General features: G+C 43.8%; 1 protein-coding gene across 2 annotated transcripts in view; it reads right to left on the bottom strand.

Annotated features, from left to right (window-relative positions):
• The window catches only part of atp2a3 (ATPase sarcoplasmic/endoplasmic reticulum Ca2+ transporting 3), a 203,933-nt gene that overhangs the window by 11,365 nt on the left and 168,669 nt on the right, over positions 1–23,899 (bottom strand). Inside the window, exons 16-20 of one of the 2 annotated variants that reach the window (XM_087977553.1) lie at positions 22,441–22,643; positions 20,225–20,310; positions 16,334–16,467; positions 12,569–12,686; positions 10,557–10,674 (exon numbers count right to left, since the gene is read on the bottom strand). In XM_087977553.1, coding sequence (XP_087833679.1) covers positions 10,557–10,674; positions 12,569–12,686; positions 16,334–16,467; positions 20,225–20,310; positions 22,441–22,643 — 659 coding nt within the window. Of the gene's footprint in view, positions 1–5,583; positions 10,675–12,568; positions 12,687–16,333; positions 16,468–20,224; positions 20,311–22,440; positions 22,644–23,899 lie in introns of those variants that run through there. The other variant, XM_087977552.1, reaches the window with a different exon arrangement.

The raw sequence follows: 23,899 nt of genomic DNA, 5'->3' as shown, positions 1-23,899 counted from the left end.
TGACGTAAATGTGAGCATATTTACCAAAAGCTGAGGAGGAGCGCACAGGCTTTTGTTTGCGAGAGCAGCGTTGTTGTAAGTGAGTGGGTCTTCTGGTAAAAAAAAATACAGACATTTGTTTCAGGGAGGCTGGTGTTAGGGGCTGCTATCAGGAGATCCAGAATGGTACAGGAGTGGCAGATGACCAGGCACACACAGGGGCCTATCGAATGCCAAGTGTTGTCTGCAGATGGACAGTTAACCGTACACTGATAAAAGGCCCAGGAGGAAATCAACAGGAAATGATGCGACTGCAAAGCACATCTTGAGAAAGTACTGTGAGATAGCAAAAACAACTGTTCACCAGAATTAAAGAATTGCTAATGAGATTTCAGAGGCTGCCTATTTTGAGAGCACACTGTTTCTGCATTCTTTAAAAAGGTAGAACAGGCTGCAATTTGATTTTTAAAAAAAGACAAGAGGGATATTGTGAATTAAAATACTGACATAAAATTGCAAACTTGACAGACGAGGAAGGCCATTCGGCTCAGTTTCATTCAATAATTTGGAAAATCTGATATCTCACCACCCTCCCTCCCCGACTCCCTCCCCTGACACCGTGTAGCATTTGATTGGTGCTTACAGAAATGTACCTTTGTCCCTCACTATTCTATTCAATCTGTTTTAGTCACTTTGTGTGAATAACTCCATGATATCTGTCCCAAATTTATCTTCCACTTATTTTTTTTTTAAAATGTGAATTGAACATGGTGGAAAAAGCAGAAGGTGGTGTTGGGGGATATAGAAACACCGGGCAGATGGACTCCAGTGGGACATGGCCAATGATGTCAGAATGTTGTGTTATAATAGAATTCTCAGTAGGGCTCTCCTTTTATGACCAGGCCCGAACCCATTCCATAACTGAGGAAGGTTTAAGGTCGATGATACGATGTGTGGAAATGTGGTTACAAACTGACAAGATCCACTATTCAGCCACAATTCTACAACTGGAGGAAGTGCACTGTAGTAACCATTGGCAACCCCATTTAGTGCCGAGCAGCTTACAGACCAACAGTTCCCGCCTACGTAAACTCTGCAGAAATATCACTTTCAGTCAAATTGTGAGCAATAGCTGAAACCAGGAGTGAGGAGGCACACTGCCGACAGGGGCTTTAACAGAACTGGGGAAGTGAGAGGGTTTATCACTTGGCAACATAATTATTTGAAATAATTCTCAGGTTAAGGTATGGGTGAAAAAAATGCCCAGTTGCTTGCATTTTGAAAAGCCTTCCCGTGTTTAGAATTCTGTACAATGCCCGAGTGTCAAAATTTTTGATTCAGCTAAACTTTCAGATTTTATTAAAATCTGACATGAAGGTTTGCTCAAAGCTGTCAGGACATGAGGGGATTGTGGCAGCTAAATGTACTGGCTTCCGTTTACACAGCGTGATGTACACTGAGGACTCCATCTATGAGCTGTTCCTTTCTCACGTGCCACAACAGACAAAACAGAAACTACTTTTTTTTTTTATTTGCCAATATTACAAAGTGAGAACCTTTTTAAAAAATGCAATTTTAGATTCAACTCCCCCCCCCCCCCCCCCCCCAGCTCAAAGGATGTCATGGTTAGGAGTAGAAGCACCTATGAGCCCCTTGTGAACACATTCTCAACATTATCTTTATCCACCTCCTCCAATCTATCCCTGTCTTTGTGCTCTTTGCTAAGGTAGTACTCTCCCATTGTTTGAGCATAAACTAATATTTTTTTTTTTAAAAGCTACACTAACAAGATTTTACAATCCCGGATGGCTCCAATCATTCAAAGTTGAATTCCTTTCTGGGTAAAGCAAACTGTCAGCTCCTACTTGACATTAACTCCCTCCAGTACCATTACACAGGGGCATCATCTACAAGATGCACTACAGTTTGCTCACTAACACTGCCAGATGGCATTTTCCAAACCTGTGACCTCTATCATCTAGCAGGACAAGGGCATATCATAGAATCCTAACAGCATGGAAGCAGGTCATTCAGCCCATCGAGTCCACACTGATCCTCCAAAGAGTATTCAAGACCCTCCAAGATACAGGCGAACACCATGATCTGCAAGGCTCCCTCCATGCAACACACCACACTGCCTTGGAAATATATAACTGACCCTTCATTTTCACTACAGCAAAGTTCTGGGAGCTCCTGACCTAACAACACGGAGGGTGTCCCTACGCCCCAACAAATGAGGTGGTTCAGGAAGGAACTCACTGTCACATTCTCCAGGACAATAGGGATGGGCAATAAATGTTGGCTTTGCTAGTGATGCCTACATGCTGGGAATAAATATGATAAATACAAATTAATAAGGAATTGTCCGTGTAAAACTACAACTTAATGTATTCTAATTCCCATTTGAGGAGAGACTTCAAATAGAATTGTCACCACTGCACAAAGATTAAACAATGAAGTGACTAATTTAGAGTTGCACATTTAAGTCAGCCATCATCCCTGCAGTGTCCTAGGTGTCTCATTTAATTTTCAGTCTCTTCACTCTATTTTAAACTATGCAGTCACTGGAAATTGTTTGTTTCAGTCTGTCTCCCAAATGTCTTCATTTTAAACATCCCAGGTCATCGGGGGGGGGGGTGGAGAAAGCTTCCATTTTTGAAAGTTTCATTATTACATTTTCTGATAAATCTGCTTAGCTTTAATATGGAGTCCAAATTTGTATGTGGTACTTCAAATGTAATATTAGTCGTGTTTTACAAACATTCGTCACCACTGTTATATCCTACACTTGCTTCCTTACTACTCAGTAACTTGATAGGACTGAATGACCACCTCCTGCTCCCCCATTCAGCACAATGATGGCGTATTGTCCAACAGCCTAATCCTACTTTCTCCCCGTAACCTTTGATCCCATTCGCCCCAAGTATTATACCCAGCTGCCCCTTGAATGCCTTCAATGTTTTGGCATCAACTCCTTCCTGTGGTAATAAATTCCACAGGCTCACCACACTTTGGGTGAAGAAATGCCTGCCCATCTCCATCCTAAATGGTCCACCCCGAATCCTCAGACTGTCACCCCCTGGTTCTGGACACACCCACCATCAGGAACATCCTCCCTGCATCTCCCCCGTCCAGTCCTGTTAGAATTTTAGTCGCTTCATGTTTACTAACATGGCATTATAAAAAAAAAACACTCTTCATTCTGCCATCATATCAATCTACCCTTCCAGCTGCATTGTTCTGCAGGGTTCTCCTCTCAGATCATGTGGACGCAACTCCCCCTCGACCTGCATTTGACTCATTGACGTACTCAATTATCAGATGTGGTCTCAGTACAGGATCCAGAGGGGTACCACTATTCTTCCCAATCTAAGAAATTGCCTTTAAAATCCTGCTCCCTCCCAGCTGGTTTGAAATCCAATCTGCTCTCCTGACCCTAATTCAATCCAGTAGTCTCCTGTGTGATAGTCTGAGAGAAGGTATCTGATAGCCCACGCACACCACATGCACTGCATTTCCCCTATCTCTTGAATCTGTCTCTTCCTTGACATCTCCATCAGAACGTCCTGAGCACTCATGCTAAACATGGCAAGAAAAGACAGAACTCCACAGACTTTTTGATTTGAGAACTAAAATCATCTGCTTGTCTTGAATTCCTGGCTCAGAGAGACGTTTCAGAGACCAGCATTCTTAATGACAGGATGCTGCTTCTGATGCATCTATCTGCGAAAACTGATCAAATTAAGAAGGTTTCTTCAGAGGAATTCGAGTCCACTTTTCTTCGGACGCAGCTGTTTATCACAATGAACATTGTATTCATAATGCACATTATGACGTCTGGATGTGGTTTGGAAAATGCCACAGTATTTAAATAAACGTTTTAATGTCGCACCTGTCAGGCATGTCTCAGTGGTAGCACTTGCCTCTTCAAAGGCAGTGTGATGCTTTCGTGCAGTACTTACAGAGAGCTGCACGGTCAAATACAAAGTTAAACAGGCTGGTATTTTTACACAGTGGTTACAATAAGCTACAGGCTGTGTATCTGGGTTTCAGGAGAAAACATTGATGTTTAGAACGTGTGCACACCTCCAGCTCAGACACTCAATCACTCACAGCACTGCTATTAATGGACATCTGTATAGTCTGGACAAAGATAGTTTTGACTTATAACTACCTGGGTTATGGAGATCAAATAAAACAACCTGCCTGATTACTGCTGCAAGGTGCCCATAAACATCAGATGAAGATATGGTCTAATATGCATCTCAAGCTTAACTAACCATTAAACTCTCATCACCTGAGCAGGAATGAACTCTGCGGGAGAGTAAGGGCAGACATCCTTGGAGCAAATGGTGCCCTGTGCCCCAACTGGCAAAGAAATAAAATTTCACAGTTCAAAGAACTAAAAGGCAGGCAAGATATTCGTTTCAGGTGGCCAGTTGGTACAGTCTGAAATGAAGCAGATTTAAGGGAAACTTTCAAAAGTGAACGGAATATAAACCTCGAAAGGAAAGGTTTGCAGAACGATGAGGATCTGGAATTGGGGATAGTCGAACAGGTTTGTTGAATGATGTTCAATGGACGCAGTGGTCTTCATCTTGAATGAGTGATTCTATTGTGACCAATGACTTACAACGTACATATCTGCAAGCAGTAAACTAACGTACTTTTTAAATCACAACAGTATGGTGTGTAAGATACACAAAGAGCCAGATTTAATGAAACCATTGATCAAAGAAAGTGTTACAGAACCCCAAGTAGTAAAAGGAAGGAAGCAACCCAGATTTACAAAGCTTACAATATCTCTCTTCACCAATTCATTGTGAAACAAAGGGGCTGCCTCATCGAGAATGCTCAGTTGGAACAAGGGGCTGTACTCCAGCAACATGATCGGCCAGGCTACAAATTAATCCCTCACATTTTAAAATTAATGTTACAGTGTTGATCATTGAAATGGCAGCCAGTGAAATGCAGGGTCAAAGAACATTGTAATATATTGCTGAAATGTTTAAACAAAAGATTTGTGCTTTTTAATATTGCCAGGACAATTTTGGATTTTTTAAAAATTGGGTTCAACCACTAGCTAAGTTCCAATTTTTGTGGTCAATTTTGTGATGTCATTCTCTGGTCAATAGTGTTAAAAGAATTGTAATCTTAGTGGGTGATCACGAATAGGAGTGTCCTGGTTTTGATATTTGTCCACCTGGCGGTGAGCGGATCTCAGTTAGAGAAAGTGGTACAGGCACATAGTATGGAGGTAAGGTCAGGGTCAGCTTGGGAGTTTGCCTTCACTGTCTGGTGCTGATCATGGGTGGCTATTTGAGCAAAAAATGTCCCCAGAGACCACACCCAACATGGTGAGCCCCTGAACTAGGAAAGGACATCAACAATGATTCAATTTAAGGAATGAATAGTTTCTGCCTGCTCTTATCTTTGGTCAGAAAAAAACATTAGTCAGAAATCAAAGTCTTCATTGTAGCCAATATATCTTTCACATCCAATTATTGGGAGGCAGGGGGGCAACTATAGAGAGATATTGCAGCTTTGAATCTCAATAATGGAAGCCGAAGTTAATATTATACAGAATTTTAAACCAAGCTTGAGTACATTTGAGGGGGAAATACTTTTATTGTTAGGTAAGCACACATGCAAAGTGATAACAAAGGTTACAGCAGAAGTTTCAATAAATATCTTTCTTTTTTTAAAAAAAAACTTTTTTGTTTAATTTAAGTTTTGTTAGAAAAATAGCACTGCTATGAGAAGACATCATTGGCAACACTCCGTAATGTTTCACATACACATCAGCAGCAGAGCCCAGAACCCACACATGATACAGAGAAGATTCGGAGGGTGAGGGAAGGTGGGGGTAAACAGAAATAGGTAACTGGGAAAGGGAGGCTGACAGAAAAAGGTCAGAGGAAGGAGAATAGAGATGAAAAGATAAAAAGGGCGGAGGGGAGAAATCATGGCAGATATATAGAGGGTGACATCCTCTATTTTTAGCAGACGGCAAATCTATTTGGACTTAAAAAAAACAGAAAATACTGTATTTGTATCAAGTGATGTGTTTCCAAGCATAATCTCATCTTAAATCTAGTTTGACATTCATAGAGGAGAAATTAAACAGGTTCACTGTGTAAAAACCATGGCACAGAAAGGTTTACATTCTCTCCAAGTTATTCAGAGTATTTCTCCTAGTTGAGTACAATAGAAGGGTCCAGGCCACAAACATTTCCAGAAACCTGTAAGTGCCTGTATTGCTGATTTATTTAGGAGTGTGGCTGAGCAGATGGAGAGGAGGAAGGCTGTCCTTTCTTCCCCACACAGCACTGAGCTAAATTCATCCCCATCCCTGCACCTCTCCCTTCCCAATAGTCAAGGGCAATACTGAATGTGCAATAAATACTGACTTAGTCATCGATGCCCACATCCAGTGAATGAATAAATTTGAGAAAATTAAACAGTGGTTTGGCAATAGGCCTGGTCCTCAGCAGTCACACTGGTGTAGCTGGATTCTTCTGAAGTCAGAGCAAAAGCCACATGTTGTTGACCTCTCCTGACAGGGGCTAATCTGCCACTGAAAAGCGACATAATCAGGGAGCATTGGGGATTGGAAACAAAGTCATGCTTTCAGCCTCAAATTCTACAAACAGTAGCAAATCTGCACAATAGATTAGGCAGAATTTGCTGGGACTCAGTTTGGCAAGGGACATCCAGTACACGGATTCATCCAAACTAGGACCGAGGTCTGGTTGTACTCACCTGGATATCCAGTTGGGACTGGGCTGCCTTACTGCTGCCTGGAGGACAATATACACATTCCACATCCTGTCTAACTGCAGCCAGACCCCACAATGAGGCAGCTCCCTCATATGCTGGGCCTGGCACATCTCCCTGCTTTACTCTGTTTCTAGTTACAACGTTATGCTGCTGCATCTTAATTTGCCAGGATGTTAGAGACAAACTGCAAGTCTAGTAACTATGATCTCTGGAAACGTTCCTGGGGCTCTCCGAGGGACATTACCTCCTGGTGTTTTTAACTTGCCAAACAAATGCTAATCTTTGCTTTGTCCCTCTGTCCTACAAAGATGGTTTTCACCCTGTCTTACCATTTGGACAAAGCCTATACACGCTGCAATTATATCACACTAGCACATTTACTCACAACACTATTAGCCCTAAGTCTTTACCGATAATCTACACTCGGACATAATCTAACTTCCAAGGCAGAAATCCCCAATGATAGACTAAATCCCAAACGCTAAATGGGAACAGCCTCCATTTAATCTTGCCCTTCACACATCCTCTCCCTTGCTAAGGATTTGATAAAAAGTTCTGTCCAAAGGCTTTGCAGTGTACCACACATGACTTGCCACTGGGTTTAAAAATATGCAGATTTGTGTTTTCAAAACATGCAGGGAGACAATTAATAACATAAACAAAGTTTCTCTTCAACCCTTACTTCCTGGACTGTGTAGTTAGGGTTCGAGTATAGGTTTTTGGAAACATCTGAGGCATTGGGTCTGGAACACCAGAGAAAGCAGCAAAGTGCAGCAAGTACCTGTATTGAAAACACCTATCTATAATGACACCTTCTATCTATAAAGGTCAGGCGATGGCCGAGGGAACAGAAAACAACCTCTTGTCGCAAGACCAGAGAACATGCTCACACATGAAGTTAAATATTTTTAAAAAAACATCTCTCACTATTCATACAGCTCCAACATCTTCAATCCATCAACTGGATTTTTACAATTTTTAAAGTAAGATTTTGAATTAAACAACAGCTGCCCTATTAGTTAGTACAGTTTCACAATTCACTACTCATTCACTTCAGGGTTAGATAATTATTTGTTAATCAGTCAGAAAATTAAAATGAGTACATCTCCAGTGCAGAGGCCATTGGGTATCATGCCACTGGCACCACAGAAAGTTCTAAATCGGACCACAATTTCCACATAAAAGTAACCATGGTTTCACTCTAAACACACTCATCCTTTCCTCTACTGTGAAAATAGGAAGGGCTCGGGACCATCATTCATTCACCCCCCAAGGTACTTTAGCATTTCATTCTCTCACTGATCCTCACGCTAGACACCTATTACTTGACTTCTGTGCGATCATTCTGCAGCTTCAAGTCTCCATGGGCTGAGTTATGAGCACTGGGCAAATGTCATTTGGATATTTTTATTTTTTTATGGCTTAGGCCAGTACTGAGGTTTCTCAAGATACAATCTCTCCCCACCCACCTCAACGGCTGAGCTCTTTTGGGACAGTCAACTACAACTCTCCTCAGCTTGGCAATGTACTGAATGGCATTTGAAGAGGAGCTGATTGCTCTCTGGCTATTTGATGACCTCAATGGACACACTGTGTTGGCGTCTGTTAACTGGTTATTTAAAGCGAGGTACAACTAATGATCTAATCTGGCCATTGACAACAGATTTGCCTTGTTACACATATGGGTGGCAAAATTCTCTGGGTCCATCGCAGGATGGCTGGCTTCAGACAGGTATGCTGCTCGAGGGTTGTGGCTTTCCATGGATCAGATGCTGGGTTGAGCGGATGGGTGAAGAGTGGAGAAACAGGAGCCTGGGCCCTCACTACACTCAGACTGCAGAGGTGCCGCTTGGGAGTGCCTGCCCCTGACGGCACTGCCAAGATGATTGTGATCAAACAGGAAGCTGCAGCAAACATACAAACGGCTAACATCGGAGCTTAGAATTCAGAACTAAATAAACCGTAACAGGGTTCACACAGTGCGTGCAGAGTATTCTTCATGGACAGAAGATCTCGTCAGATCAGCTGCCCTCATAATTTACTGACTGAAAGCGGTGCCTTTAACCAGAGTTGGGTTGATTATATGGGCCACTGGGTCAATGCACAGGACAGCTCCTCCCAGGGCCTTTGATTTCCCCCCTGTCACTTGGCATTGCCTTCTCCAGGCTTCACAAACCCCGGGGGGGGGGGGGGGGGGGGGGGGTAAAGGGCTTCAAATTCTGCCTGTGGCCTGGAGCAGAAGGCTGGATTTCACCTGACAGCAGCCTGACAGTTAATAGGGCAAAAACAATATACACCAGAAAGAGTCGCTGGAAATATCAAAACGTTAGGGTTGAACGCTGATCCCTTTCGAAGAATTCCTTGATCATAGACAACAGTCCTGGGCAAGGCAGATCCACTCTGTAGCTGACAACAGGCCAGCTCCTGGTAATCCATTCACGCGCGTGTTGCTGCCAGGCAAAATCATACACATGCTTTCTGGCAAAGGGAGCAAGGCAGGAAAGCTGAGTTAGTGCTGGAAGGGTTGGGACTGAACTCAGGGGAGGGATGAAGTAGGGCACCCCCTCCCCACCAGATAAATATTGCCAAGGTGCTGCAGAATTTGCAAGCCGTGTCTAGGGGATCAAGTTTACCAGTGTTTGACTTTGACAGGCGTGTCCAGTGCAGTCCGATAGAGGACAGACAGCTGCTATTATTTATTATGGGGCTTCCTTCTTCCCCCCCACCCCCACCGCCCCCCGCCCGTTCCATTGGGGAGCAGACTGAGCTACACTCTGAGACAATATCTCTGGAGAGATGGCTGGACCAAGCAGGTCACCACACTGAGGTGTCACACAATATGCACACAGCAGCTCAAACAAAGAGAATTTAGTCATCACAAAAAATAAGGGCTTCGGCTATCAGATTTTATCCATATGATTAAACTGTTCACCAGTGGCCTTCTATTGATGTTCTTCAAAGAGTTGCTCACCACATGGCTATCATGATTATGAATTTAGTTACATTTTTATTGCTAGCTCCATTGATTGTTCTTTTGCAATTTTTTTTCCCCTCCCAACTAAAAACAAAAGATTGCGAATGATATTGAACCCCCAAAAAAATAAATCCCTTAATTTGCACTGGCAGTGGAGTTTGCCACGATGCCAGCGAAGAATTAGTCAGACGGACACGGTTCCCTCAGGAACCAAGCTCCACGCCAGAGTCAGGAATCGCAGGCTTGCTGGGTTAGATCAATAGAATAGCTAGTGACGAGGCAACCAATTTAACATCTTATTCCAAACCTCAGAGGCCTACCAGCAATCTGTTTCAGCTCCCAAAGCATCACCAGAGTCATTGCTCTCCAATTGGCTAATTTTTGGGCTTGTTGAGTCAGCTTTGGGAAGGAAAAGCATTGCATTGACTAATTGCAATGAACTATTCAGTATCTCTATGAACGAATGGACACAATAACAAAGTAGCATTCCAATAAGCCCTGCAGCTAATTTGGGGTCTGGAAATCGCCATGAATGCCCTGTCCTCCTGGCCGTACAGTCCCACAGACATAAGCGCATTCAATAGGACCCAAGGCATCCTCTTAGGACAGACATAGAATATAACCAAGTCCCACGAGAGAAAAAAGCAAGCTGGCATCAAGAAACCAGGTCCTTCTGGTCAGCACTGCAGCAGTCCTCGAGGTTAGAGCAGACAGTAAAGCCAGCAAATGAGAGGAGCAGAGACTAGGACAAAGAGCCAAGAAATGTCCCCAAAGCATGCTGGAAGCCCACTATTGGTCTGACAAACTACAACAGGGTCTTTACCCTCAATGTAGTTACGGGATATGTATTTGAGCGATTCGTCCAGCAAGATGACAGGCAGCGAAATCTTCAGGACCACGACCCACTGAGGCCAGTTCAGAGCGGTCACCTGGAAAATCAGCTGTTGGGTGAGAAAGAGGACAATGTCACAAAGTTACCGTGGAAACACAACCAGCAAACGCTTGTGACAACTTCTAGACTTAAGCTTTGTTCATTTATCCACAGCTTGGTGAAGTGGCCAATAAGCCAAGCAGCTAAGGACAGCTAAGGATAGGCAAATGTTTGCCTTGCCAGTGATGCCCACACCCTATAAATTAATGAGAAAACAGCCTAATGTAACTCATTGTGAATCCAGATATCTCAACTAATCAAAAATGTAATCAAAATTGCTGATAAGCACAGTTATTAGTCATGTGATCTCAGTATACATTTACACCTTGCATACAGGTGATTGTAAACCTTTGAGTGCTTGTCAGTAATATGTTGAAATGGAAGTGTGTGCGCGTGTGAATAGTTTGGAATATTTTGCTTCCTTGGTTACTGAATGGAGATGCTGGAAAAGCGCAGCAGGTCAGGCAGCATCCAAGGAGCAGGAGAATCGACGTTGTATACACACTTCTGCCAGTGAAGGGACTGTACCATCTTCACTAGCGAAAGGGTGTAACAACAATATGAAGAAGGGCTCATACTCGAAACGTCGATTCTCCTGCTCCCTAGATGCTGCCTGACCTGTTGCGCTTTTCCAGCAACGCATTTTCAGCTCTGATCTCCAGCATCTGCAGCCCTCACTTTCTCCTAATGAATGGAGATGTTTGTTTAGTAAACATCCATGTGTAAAGGTACCTGCAATGTCTGCATCAGGACATGCGGTTAAAAGTGTCACTATAGCAACATTTGTAGTATTCAATTATTTCTATTGGACAATGCCCACCCAGAATATATTAAAAGGTCTAATGGCTGCATAGACTTTCTGTCACTTGTTTCGTTATAAATTCTCATGCCCAATTCCTACACAGTTTGTATAAATGTTTCATATTGTTGTTACACCCTTTCGCTAGTGAAGATGGTACAGTCCCTTCACTGGCAGAAGTGTGTATACAACATGACAAGATTACAGGGACAGTTTCCATCCTAACCATAGACGCAGGGATTTACATAATTTTTAAAATTCATTCATGGGATATCACAGCGTCACTGGCTAGGCTGGCATTTATTGCCAGAGGGCAGTTAAAAATCAACCACATTGCTATGAGTCTGGAGTCACATGTACATAGAACATAGAACATTACAGTGCAGTACAGGCCCTTCGGACCTTGATGTTGCGCCAACCAGTCATACCAATCTGAAGCCCATCTAACCTACACTATTCCATGTATGTCTGTAGGCCAGACCAGGAAAGGATGGTGGTTTCCTTCCCTAAAGGACGTTAGTGAACCAGATGGGATTTTCCAACAATCGACAATAGACTCATAACCATTGCTAGACTCCTAACTCCAGATCTTTATTTAATCCAAAACCCCCCATCTCCTGTGGTGGGATTCAAAGCTGGGTCCCTAGAACATTACCCAGGTCTGTGGATTAGCAGATAATGCCACCAGGCCATCACCTCCCCTAAGATTGAATTTACAGCTTTAAAATGGTTCTGAATCAGGTCTATTACAACCTGAAGCAAAAATGCCCGACTTCTAACCCTGGTCCACCCAAAATCTAATTGGTTCTTTGTTTTTCATATGCCGATCCCTGGGGGATGTGCACCCTGACCGTGGATGTGGAATATCTCTTACTGGAGAATCACCATTCTGGGAGAGACACACCCCTGATCCACAGAGATACATTTCAACCCCAGTTAAAATATAGAGACTGGCACCAAGATGGCAGGCACTGCGAAAGATAACGTGGCACTGGGTTGTAGAGCACAGTCAACCGGAACATTCTGGCCCGCTCCCTCCCCTCTGTTAAGTCTTTCCACCCAACCCCATATCCCAATGCCTAACCATATCTGTACCCATACTCACAGGCAACGGCTCCACATACAGAATCAGGAAATGCAGAGACATGGAGATGCAGATGGTTCCCAAAAGCCAGATGTTTACCCATGGAGGCATTCTCAACAGGGACTGGTTTTCAGACAGGCTGCAGAAAGAAACAACAAATCAAATGAAGCAGCTTCAAACGCCAAAGAGAGTAAAATGGGCGGGCTTAACTGCAAATTGGCTACGGTCAAGTCAAGCAGTACTGTCAATTCAATAAGACCCTGTGCTGTCTTGACACTTAATGCTAACTTCCAGCCTGTTATGTTCATCACATAACCAATATGCTTGGCTGCACTCATAGCTTTGGGATTTTGTTTATGTTAAAGGTTCTATTATGAATACAAGCTGTTGTGTCAGAAACAACGGTGAACTTTGCGTGGCCAGTTAATATCCAATCCACCAACTTGACACACCTTTGCTATTGCCCATGACTAACTGAAGGAATTATACCTCAAGGTGTTAATCAAAATATTTTTACTTACAGGAATTAAACAAAACAATTTATCACTAGGTTTTGTCAAAACACACTCCTTATGCTTTTTAAAAAAATTTCCTCCCAATGTGCCTGCACCTTGCGAGGATCCTGAAGGCTCCTTCCTGTCTACTAAGACCAACCAAGGTGTGCTTCAGCTCTCAGGAATTCACTTTGATTCTCTCCAGTTCTCCTGTTATTATGAGTTGAAACTTCTCAGGATCCTTACACACACACGGCATGATCACATGTATCAGATAAAGATTTAAATCCAATATGTAGAATTCCAAAATCTGTCCTACTTTACAAATTTCTCTGATCAGTTCCTTTACAATTTTTCTCGGGTATGGACAATCACAAAAATAATTTAAAGCCCAGAGGAAAATGACTGCATATGTCTCATCTCCAGCAAGGAACTCAGAAATGAGTTAACCATTGTTTTCTTACTGTTAACTCTCTCCTTAAACGGAGAGAGTCGGAGTGGACTCGATGGGCCGAATGGCCTTATGTCCACTCCTATGTCTTATGGTCTAAACGCTGGCCATCCTTTAACTTCCAAAAGCTTCAGGCTTACTTACTGACCTCTCAAACATCTTCCAATCCCCAGTTATGTCACATGTAACACTTCAACTCTCAACCTAAAACATACGAATCATTCAAATAGATAACTGCTTTCCAATTATGCTTTTAATAAGGCAGCCTGTCAGCCTACAGGCCCACTTCATAATGCACTATATTACTCTTTAATGATTGTCTGTAATTAATCGATCAATTCAAATACCAAGAATTGGATCTGCTGTTTGACCACCAATAGGAAAGAGGTGCTTGGTGAATTCAGGGCCTCTGGCAGACTATAGAGCAACTATCGGTGAAGATGAAGAACATCAATTTGCACTTACACGGTAAAACCTCAAGGTACATCACAGGGGCACAATCAAACAAAACGTGACACCAAGCCACATGAGGAAACACCAGATCAGGAAATGTCTTAAAGGAGAAAAGTGACCTCAGGAGGTAAAGGGGAGGGCACTCCGGAGCACGGGGCCTCTGTAACTGTACCAATAATCGAGTGATTATAATCGGAGATGGACAAGGATCCAGGTTTAGAGGTGCACGGGTATTGGAAAGTGTTTAGGGGCTGGAGGAGATGACAGAGATAGGGAGGAGTGAGACCTGGACAGCTTTTAAACCAGGATGACAATTCTAAAAGTGAGGTCTTGTTGCAGTAGGTGCCAATGTAGGTCAGTGAGCGCACGGGCGATGAGTGAAGAGAATTCGGTGCAAGTTCAAACATGGCCAGAGTTCAGTAGATGAACGCTAGAGAAACACATTGGGATAGCCAAACCCATGGGTAACAAAGACAGACAAGGATGTTAGCAGCAGATCAGCTCAGGTAGAGATGGAGTTGAGCTACTTTCTAGTAATGGAATCAGGTGGTCTTAATGATGGCATGGATTGTGACTGGAAACTCAACTTGGAGGGGTGGGGCATATCATGTCACTGATATTGCAGATGGTATTGCTCAACAGTTTCGACATTGAAGATTATGGTGTTGGGTTTGTGTTTGTGTACATGCAGGTCACAAAGAGGGGGAGGGCACACATGGCAGGCCATGTCACCCTAAAGTTCATTTGGAAGAGGTTTTTACCTGGTGAGCAGGCAGTTATAGACAGGAAAGGTCCTGATAGGTGGCGGTGAAGTAGATTTCAGTGTTGTTAGTGCGTACGTGGAACTAGGTGCAGGAAAGTGAATGGGTCCTTTCTCGCGGCCTGGTTTCAGATTTCAGTGAAGTTGAATGAAGGTGATCATTAAAAAGGTAGGGAGCCAGGAGAAAAGATTACCACAAACCAGTAGCTCAATTGCTCCTGACCACAATAACTAAACCTATTAATATCACAGTCTGAACAGCAGGAAGGTGGAGGTGGTCTCACTGATAGGGGAGGGGTTCCAGTGTGGGGGCAGGGTCAATATAGCAGGAGGAGTGATGGGCAGGTATCAGATGGAGTGGAGGACGGGTTCCAGTTAGAGCTGGCAGGAAGAGGGGTGACAGAGAGCGGGATGGTAAGGGTAACACAGATTGCAGGGAGCATCTCTCGCTGTCAAACTCGGAGCCTGTGGTTGCTGGCCTCATGACTGTAGACATACAGTATACCTCCACCCACAGACAGGTGCACTCTATCCTCACGACAGACCAAGCTGATGGAAAGCCAACCCACAAAATGAATATCCTTTCACCATATTTACAAACTATTGCATAGTGGGTTTTTTTATTCATTCACAGGATGAGGGCATCGCTGGCTAGTACAGCATTTATTGCCCATCCCAGAGGGCTATTAAGAGTCAACTATATTGCTACAGGTCTGGAGTCACATGTAGGCCAGACCAGGTAAGGATGGCAGTTTCCTTCCCTAAAGGACATTAGTGAACCAGATGGGTTTTTCTGACAATCAGCAATGGATCCCACAAGGAATTAAGGGCTACGGGGAGAATGCGGGTAAGTGGAGTTGAAATGCCCATCAGCCATGATTGAATGGCGGAGTGGACTCGATGGGCCGAATGGCCTTACTTCCGCTCCTATGTCTTATGGTCTTATGGTCCATGGTCATCATTAGATACTTAATTCCAGATCGTTTTGGCTGCTACTGTTGCCTGATACAAAAAATAAGTTGTGAAACTGTGTTGGAAAAGGAACTGAATAATACCCTCTGCATCTTTAAATAAGGATTCTGTAAAACGACTCACCAGTGATTCAATTCAAATATTTCAGAGCAAAATATAAATTAGAATCAGAATTGGACTGAGAAAGATACGACAAGAATGGAGTCTGAATACAGGCATCCTGCTGGATAACGGAGGATGTTGTAAATCAGATCAGTCTGCCTTTCTGGATTTCCATCTTCACCAACAATGGAGCTAACAGAATGTTGCAAAGGGAGGGGCACACAGGTAAAAGTTCTTCCTGTAACCAGAGTTTGTCCTGCAGCCTGGTACCTAACGGTACAAACTCCAACACTTAAATAAAAGGAGCTGGTGGGGAGGATGAAGCTGGGCTGTAGTCATCAGGGTTGAAAATGTGTTGCTGGAAAAGCGCAGCAGGCTTCTTCAGGCTTATGCCCGAAACGTCGATTCTCCTGTTCCTTGGATGCTGCCTGACCTGCTGCGCTTTTCCAGCAACACATTTTCAGCTCTGATCTCCAGCATCTGCAACCCTCACTTTCCCTGTAGTCATCAGGGTGCCTTGTGGCGGTGGTGGGGGCGGGGGGTGTCGCACTCACCTGTTTAATGCGTTGCACATTTCAATGGTCACCAGGACAGACAATGCCATGGTTGTAGGGTAGCGAGACTCAAAGATTTTACATTCCAAGTCTTGGTAGAGTGGGTGGTCTGGTGTGCATTGCATGAAGTGCCGCTGGGAGAGGACAGAGAGAGAAAAAGAGAGAGAGAGTTCAACTATGGGCGATAAACATGATGTGGATTAAAATGACACACGTCTTCATCAGCTCTCAGTAGCCATGCTGATTGCAGCTCATATTATTTTAATATTTGGTTTAGTGGAGAGCACTCTTACCTCAGCGTAAGGAGGTTACAGTTAGTACAATAAATACTCTAACTGCAGCTTGGTTACATTTACTGCCTTTGGATTAAATCAAAGGTCCATCTGCTTCTTCAGGTGGATGCAAAGGACCACATTGTGGATGGAGGAGGCAGATAAAGGGACCAAGTACACAGTACAGGAAGCCGCAGACCCAAAGGTAGGGAAAGTCTTACGTTTATATAGTGCTTTTGAAGCACATTTAAAATGTAGTCACTGTAATCATGTAGCAAACTTCCACATGCTGCAGCGTGACCAAACCATCCTTTCTGTTGTGTGTTGGTCGAGGTATAAACATTGGCAGGACACGGTATAATTTCCTTTCAATAGTGTCCTGCACCCACCCGAGTAGCAGGGGGTTTAACGCCTTAGCTGCAAGATGACCCCCAGGACAGTGCAACAACTCACACAGAGCACTGCATTCTCAACCTAGCCTCTGCACTCAGCCCTCTGGAGTGGCACTTGAACCCACAACTTCTGACTCTGAGGCGGGTATGCTAACAATCAGACCACAGTTGATATTTGCCCCTTTTGCCAGCTGAGTGGTTCTTTGTCCCCCCAAGTACTACTTCTGGTATCTGCAGCTCCCTTTCTGCTTTATCTCCTTGCAGTAAAACATATCGTTGCAGTCAGACTTCCTTACTCTTACACTCCAACCCTCTTGAAATAAGGGGCTGCCATGTCAAAATCTGAAACTGCTGGAGAAACTCGGCAAGACCAGGAGCATCCAGGACAGAGTTAGTGTTTCGAGTCTGATGGCTGCCCTTCAGAACTGGACTCGAAAGGTTAACTCTGTTTGCTCTCCACAGATGCTGCCAGACCTGCTGAATTTCTCCAGTAATTCCCGTTTCAGAGCAATTTTACCTGACTAATGGGAAATGTGGCAGGTTGCCTTATATGGAAAAGGTTGGACAAGATAGGCTTGTATCCGTTGGACTTTAGAAAAGTAACAGGTGACTTTATCTAAACAGAAGATACCGAGATGGAAGACAGGAATCAGTTGAACGCTTTGAAGTGGAAGCAGATAGATTTCTGTCCAATAAGATCATCAAGAGATGTGGATGACTGAAGTTGAAATGAAGATTCAGCCAGATAGAATCATACAGTTATACAGCACAGAAACAGACCCTTTGGTTCAACCTGACCATGCCAATCTGACCTAGTTGCATTTGCCAGCACTTGGCCAACATCACTAAACCTTCCCTATTCATGTAGATGCCTTTTAATTGTACCAGCCTCCACCATTTCCTCTGGCAGCTTGCTCCATACATGCACCACTCTCCACATGAACAAGTTGCCCCTCAGGTCTCTTAAACCTTGCCCGTTAAACCTATGCCCTCTAGTTTTGGACTCCCCTACCCTGGGGAGACAACCTCGTCTATTTACCCCATCCATGCCCCTCATGCTTTTATAAATCTCCATAAAGTCAGCCCTCAGCCTCTGATGCTCCAGGGAAAAAAGCCCCAGTCTATTCAGCCTCTCCCTGTAGCTAAGACCCTCCAAACCCAGCAACATCCTTGTAAATCTTTTCTGAACCCTTTCAAGGGTAACAACATATTTCCCATAGCAAAGAGACCAGAATTGAAAGCAGTAATCCAAAAGTGACCTCACCAAATGTCCTATAAAGCCACAACATGATATCCCAACTCCTATACTCAAAACACTGGTCAATAAAGACAAGTGTGTCAAATGCCTTCTTCACCACCCAGTCTACCTGCCACTCCACCTTCGAGGAACAATATATCTGCATTCCTCAGTCTCAGTTTGGCAACACCCCCCAGGGCACTGCTATTAACTGTACATGTCCTGCCCGGGTTTGTCTTACTAAAATGCAACACTTCACATTTATCTGAATTAAACTCAATCTGCCACTCCTCTGCCCACTGGCCCATCTGATCAAGGTCCCATTGAGATAACCCTTCTTTACTGTCCACTACACCACCAATTTTGGTGTCATCTGTAAACTCCTATATTCACATCCAAGTTGTTTATATAAATAATGAACAACAGTGGACCCATCATCTATCCCTGCAGCATACCACTGGTCACAGGCCTCCAGTCAGAAAAACAATCCTCTACCACCACCCTCTGTCTCCTAACATAAAGCCAATTTTGTTTCCGATTGGCTAGCCCTCCCTGGATCTATTGTGATCTAACCTTGCTAATCAGTCTACCATGCAGAAACTCATCAACCGCCTTGCTGAAGTCCATAGAGACAATGTCTATTGCTCTGCTTTTCAGTCTCCTTCGTCACTTCTTCAAAAAACTAAATCAAGTTTGTGAGACAAACCATGTTGACTATCCCTAATCAATTCTTGCCTTTCCAAATGCATGTAAATCCTGTCCCTCGGGGTTCCCTAAAACAACCTATGCACCACTGACTCTAACGGAATACAGATAAACTGATAGTGAGGAATAAACTGTCATGGATCTGAAATATTGTTAATCTTTAGACTGAGGGGTTTAAGGTATTAAGGGATATAGAATGGTAAGTGACTGGGTTTGAGATGTAGATCAGTCCTTCCAAATTACAAAGCATTTTCATGGCATTCGCTGAGTGTTGTAAGGCATATGGTTACTTGTGTTGCAGAGAATAAGAAATGCTGAATCTTATAAGCACTCAGGTCAGCGTGATAATTAGCTCAGACTCTTAATGGAAAAATAGTTGCATTTTCACAGCACGTTGTCACAATATGGAGTACACTACACAATAAAGTACTTTTTTAAAAAAAAAACACAGCAACTTTTTTTCACAAATAACCAGAGCCCTGAGCAGGATTCGTATCAAACACACTTCTAATAGTTTGGTCTGTTCAACACAGCAAATATGATGAAAATCAATCAGACTTTCTAACATAAACCAGTAACATCCGAATGATTAACACTTCAACCTTAACAGAACTGTTACTGTCATAAGGTACTCCCCTCCAAATGATCTATTACTGTTGTTGTGGTTCTGTTCAGGTCCAGGTCGATGTGTTTGTTGATGGAGTTTGTGGACGAGTGCCATGCTTCTAGGAATTCCCTGGCTGTTCTTTGTTTGGCTTGCCCTATAATGGTAGTGTTGTCCCAGTCGAATTCATGTTGCTTGTCGTCTACGTATGTGGCTACTAGGGATAGCTGGTCGTGTCGTTTCGTGACTAGTTGATGTTCATGTATGCGGATTGTTAGCTGTCTTCCTGTTTGTCCTATATAGTGTTTTGTGCAGTCCTTGCATGGGATTTTGTACACTACATCCACAAACTCCATCAACAAACACATCGACCTGGACCCAATATACCGGCCACTACAGCAGACAGCTGAAACTGACAACCGGAAGCGGCAGGGACAGGCCACTATAAATGCTGGAGGAAACACCACAGAAGCGCTTCACAGGAGGCTCCCAAGCACTGAGGATGTCACCTAGCCAGGGGACGAAATGTTTGCAACAAAAACTTCCAGCTCGGCGAACAGAACCACAGCAACGAGCATCCGAGCTACAAATCTTCTCACAAACTTTGATCTATTACTGGATTTGTAACACCCTCCCACTCCTTCCCTCCCTCCGCAAAGGGTTTTATTGAAGTTCTGTTACCAGTTGATTGAAGGTGACCTGTGGACCATCTTCATCGTACATGAACCACCAAGTGGCTGCTCCAACTGTTGCCAAGCCGACGTAAACTGAAAGAGACCAGCGAGAGGGGGGGGGGGGTGGGAGATTAGGCAAACGAAGCACAAGCCGGATCGAGCAAATGTCCCTGAGGTGTTTTGTTCCTTCTGTTCCTGTCAAACAGCAGTGCCTGACCCTGAATCGCTGAACCAAACACTGCGGGGCCTGCTGAAACCAAAAGAGAAAATGCTGGAAAATCTCAGCAGGTCTGGCAGCATCTTTAAGGAGAGAAAAGAGCTGACGTTTCGAGTCTAACTGACCCTTTGTCAAAGCTGAGCTTTGACAAAGGGTCAGTTAGACTCGAAGTGTCAGCTCTTTTCTCTCCTTACTGTTGGGGCTGCTGTTTCTGACCCCATTTCCCATTCACTAGTTTCTTCTGTTGAAATTTCAAAGTCACGTCATTGAACACTGGTCAGCATTTTGTTCCTGTGCTGGCTTTTTGACAAACCTATCCAATTAAGACCCCTCCCCAGCTCATTCCCATCGTCCTCACTTTTTTTTTAATGAATTTCAACAATTTTCTGCTAACAGCTACAACTGAATTTGCTGCTTCTACTGTCTGGCAATTACTTCCAGATCATCATAATTCATGTTAAAAATTATTCTCATTCCCCCTCCTGGTCCCTTTGGCAATTATTTTGAAATTTCTGCTTCTTAACCCTCCCATTGACACAGATTCTTCTTAGTCACTTTGTCAGACCCCCTGAAATTTGAATCCTTTTATTAAATCCCCCTCTCCCTCTCAGTAGAAAAGTTGCAGCTTTAGTTTCCTATCTAATCGAGGCCTCTTACACCTCTTACTGTTCCAGTAACTTTCCTTCAGTATCTTTTCCAAGGCTTTGACATTCTTTCTGACATGTGCTGTCCAGATTTTGACACAATATTCGAGGTTAAGACTGGCCAGGATTTATATAGATTTGAAATACTTTCCCTGCTTTTGTTCTCTGCTATTTTTTTAAAAAATAAAGTCCAGGATTCCAATGCCTTTTACAAACAGTTTTGCCAACTTCAAAGACATGTGCACCTTCACCTCTGGGTACCACAGTTTCTCAGGAGTCATATTGGACTCAGAATGTTAACTGTTTCTCTCTTCACAGTTGCTGCCAGACCTGATGAGTTTCTCCAGCACTCTCAGTTTTTATTTCTGCACCCCTTTCTAAATGGCACCTTTCATTTTTATAACAACGTCTCCTCATTCCAACCAAAATACATCATTCATGGACCTGGAGGTTTTTGCAAGGAGCTGATTTTATCCTCATTGTCTCATTGTCACACCAAACCCTCAGCCAGAACAGAACATGGGAACCTGTCCATGGCAGCATTGTGTCACATGCAAGTTATTGACAAGATGGGAATGGTATGAAGATTTTCTCAGGATCCTCAGTAAGTATGCAGCCCAATAAAGGCAAGGAGCTTGGCCAACTCTAAGAGCAGTGAAGAGGGGTGTGGGATGACTTGCAACATAGGGTGAGATCCCTCTTGGGTGAGAGAGACAGTGCTCTCCCTTCCTCCCCAGCCCCAACCTCGTTTGGTTAGCCAGTTTCTAACCCTCTTCCCAAACCTCGAGAGTTAGGAATCCATTCCAGCAACCAGCCCAACCACGGAAGTTTCTCTGGAGGAGTGAGGCCTCCATCTTATAAACAGTTGTCCAAGATCAGCTCAAGTAGTCACTCTCCAACTGTCCTCTCCTGTACAACTGAGCTTTTCTCCCCTCCCCCAGAAGGATTACTGGGCAGACAACAACTTCCTGATGAGGAGTGAGAAGTAAAAACCCAAAAGGACTAAGGATGCTAGAAATCAGAAACATAAACAGAAATTCTTGGAAAAGCTCGGCAGGTCTGGTAGCATCTGTGGAGAGAAACAGTCGACGTATCAGGTCAAGTGGCCCTGCCTCAGAACGTTTTTCTTAAAAGAAGTGAAAAGTGTTGAGTCCAACAGGTTTGATGACTGAATATCTTCCTGATGTTAGAGTTACGAAGAAATTAGTTTGAGTCCTGGTAACTATGGAAACTTTGACACAGATATTGATCACAGAGATATCACAGGAGCTTACAGTCAGGACTGAAAAAGCCTCGAGCACTCTTATGAATTCAGTCTGAGAGAGAAGAACACTGGGTGTTGTTTCAGCGGAACATCCTCACCTCCAATGGCAATGTAGCGGAAGAATAACCAGCCACTGATGAGGGACTCTTTGGGATTACGCGGTGGTTTGTTCATGATCTCCAGGTCAGGAGGATTGAAGCCCAGTGCTGTGGCTGGTAGGCCGTCAGTTACCAGGTTAACCCAGAGTAGCTGGACAGGAATCAAAGCTTCAGGCAAGCCCAGGATAGCAGTCAGGAAAATGCTAAATACAAAGGAAACAGAAGCAATTAGATGTTAAACTCAAGAGAACACATTAATTTAAATCAAATATGTTTGTAGTAGGTGTACAAGCTGTTTCACAGAGATGTGTCCAGACCCTTCCCAAACAGCCTGTTACCATAGGCAGCACAAACAGCACCTTGGGCTGTGGTTCCCTCAAGTGGTCTAACTCAACTCTTCCCCTCAGCTCTGCATTTCCATAGCAGCCTGACCAGACATGCCAACACATGGTGTGAAGGGCAGATTCTGGGTGGCACATCTTGGATCAGCACCCACTTGTTAAAATTACATGCAAGTGGGTGGCAGATGACCCCAGGTAAACACCAATAAGCAGCTCTCAGCCTGACCATCAAGCTTTTTTAACCTGACTATTCACATTGGCGTAGGTTCTTTGTGGAGCCTCTTTACTGGGATTGAAATCAATCTTTGTTTGCAGAACATGCATAATGGATGAGAGAGATACAGGTCAGGGGTCAGAAATTGGGGCAATATTTCCCCGTATAACCAATACTGAATGTGTTGAATTTTTTTGGAGAATGCTCACCGGATTGAAAGATGTCCATTTCTGGGGTAGGAACATTGGGCTCTGAAAAAGCAGCAGGCCTTTCACCTCTTTAACCCTGCTCCATCACGCAACAAGATCATAGCTGAACTGGAGGAGAAAGTGAGGTCTGCAGATGCTGGAGATCAGAGATGGAAATGTGTTGCTGGAAAAGCGCAGCAGGTCAGGCAGCATCTAGGGAACAGGAGAATCGACGTTTCGGGCATTCCTGAAGAAGGGCTAATGCCCGAAACGTCGATTCTCCTGTTCCCTAGATGCTGCCTGACCTGCTGCGCTTTTCCAGCAACACATTTCCATAGCTGAACTGGTTGTGGTCTCAGCTCCACTTTCCTGTTTGCCTTGACCATTGTCTGCTTTATCTACCAAGTATCTACGTGACTACGAACTGAACGCATTAAATAATCCAGCCTCTGTTTATGAGGAAAGAGAATTAGTCTAACAGCAAACAAACATTCTCACCTCCTCCTTAAGGCCTCTTATTGTTAAACTGCATCCCCCTGTCCCTTACAAGAGGAAATAGTCACCCGAACTAGTCTCCTTCTGATTTTACATATTTCAATTAGATTGCCTCTCATTTGTCTAAACTCGGACAGGCACAGGCCCAGTCTAGTCAACAGTTCTTCCATAAATAAGCTCCATCATCAACTGCGAATGGTGTGAATCTGCTCTGAACTGTT

The sequence above is a fragment of the Chiloscyllium plagiosum genome, unplaced genomic scaffold, assembly GCF_037043375.1.
Source record: "Chiloscyllium plagiosum isolate Xiang-an unplaced genomic scaffold, Cpla_swu_hap1 HiC_scaffold_31, whole genome shotgun sequence".
Taxonomy (NCBI): domain Eukaryota; kingdom Metazoa; phylum Chordata; class Chondrichthyes; order Orectolobiformes; family Hemiscylliidae; genus Chiloscyllium; species Chiloscyllium plagiosum.
Note: the sequence above shows the minus strand (reverse complement) of the source record. Positions and strands in the feature narration are given on the sequence as shown.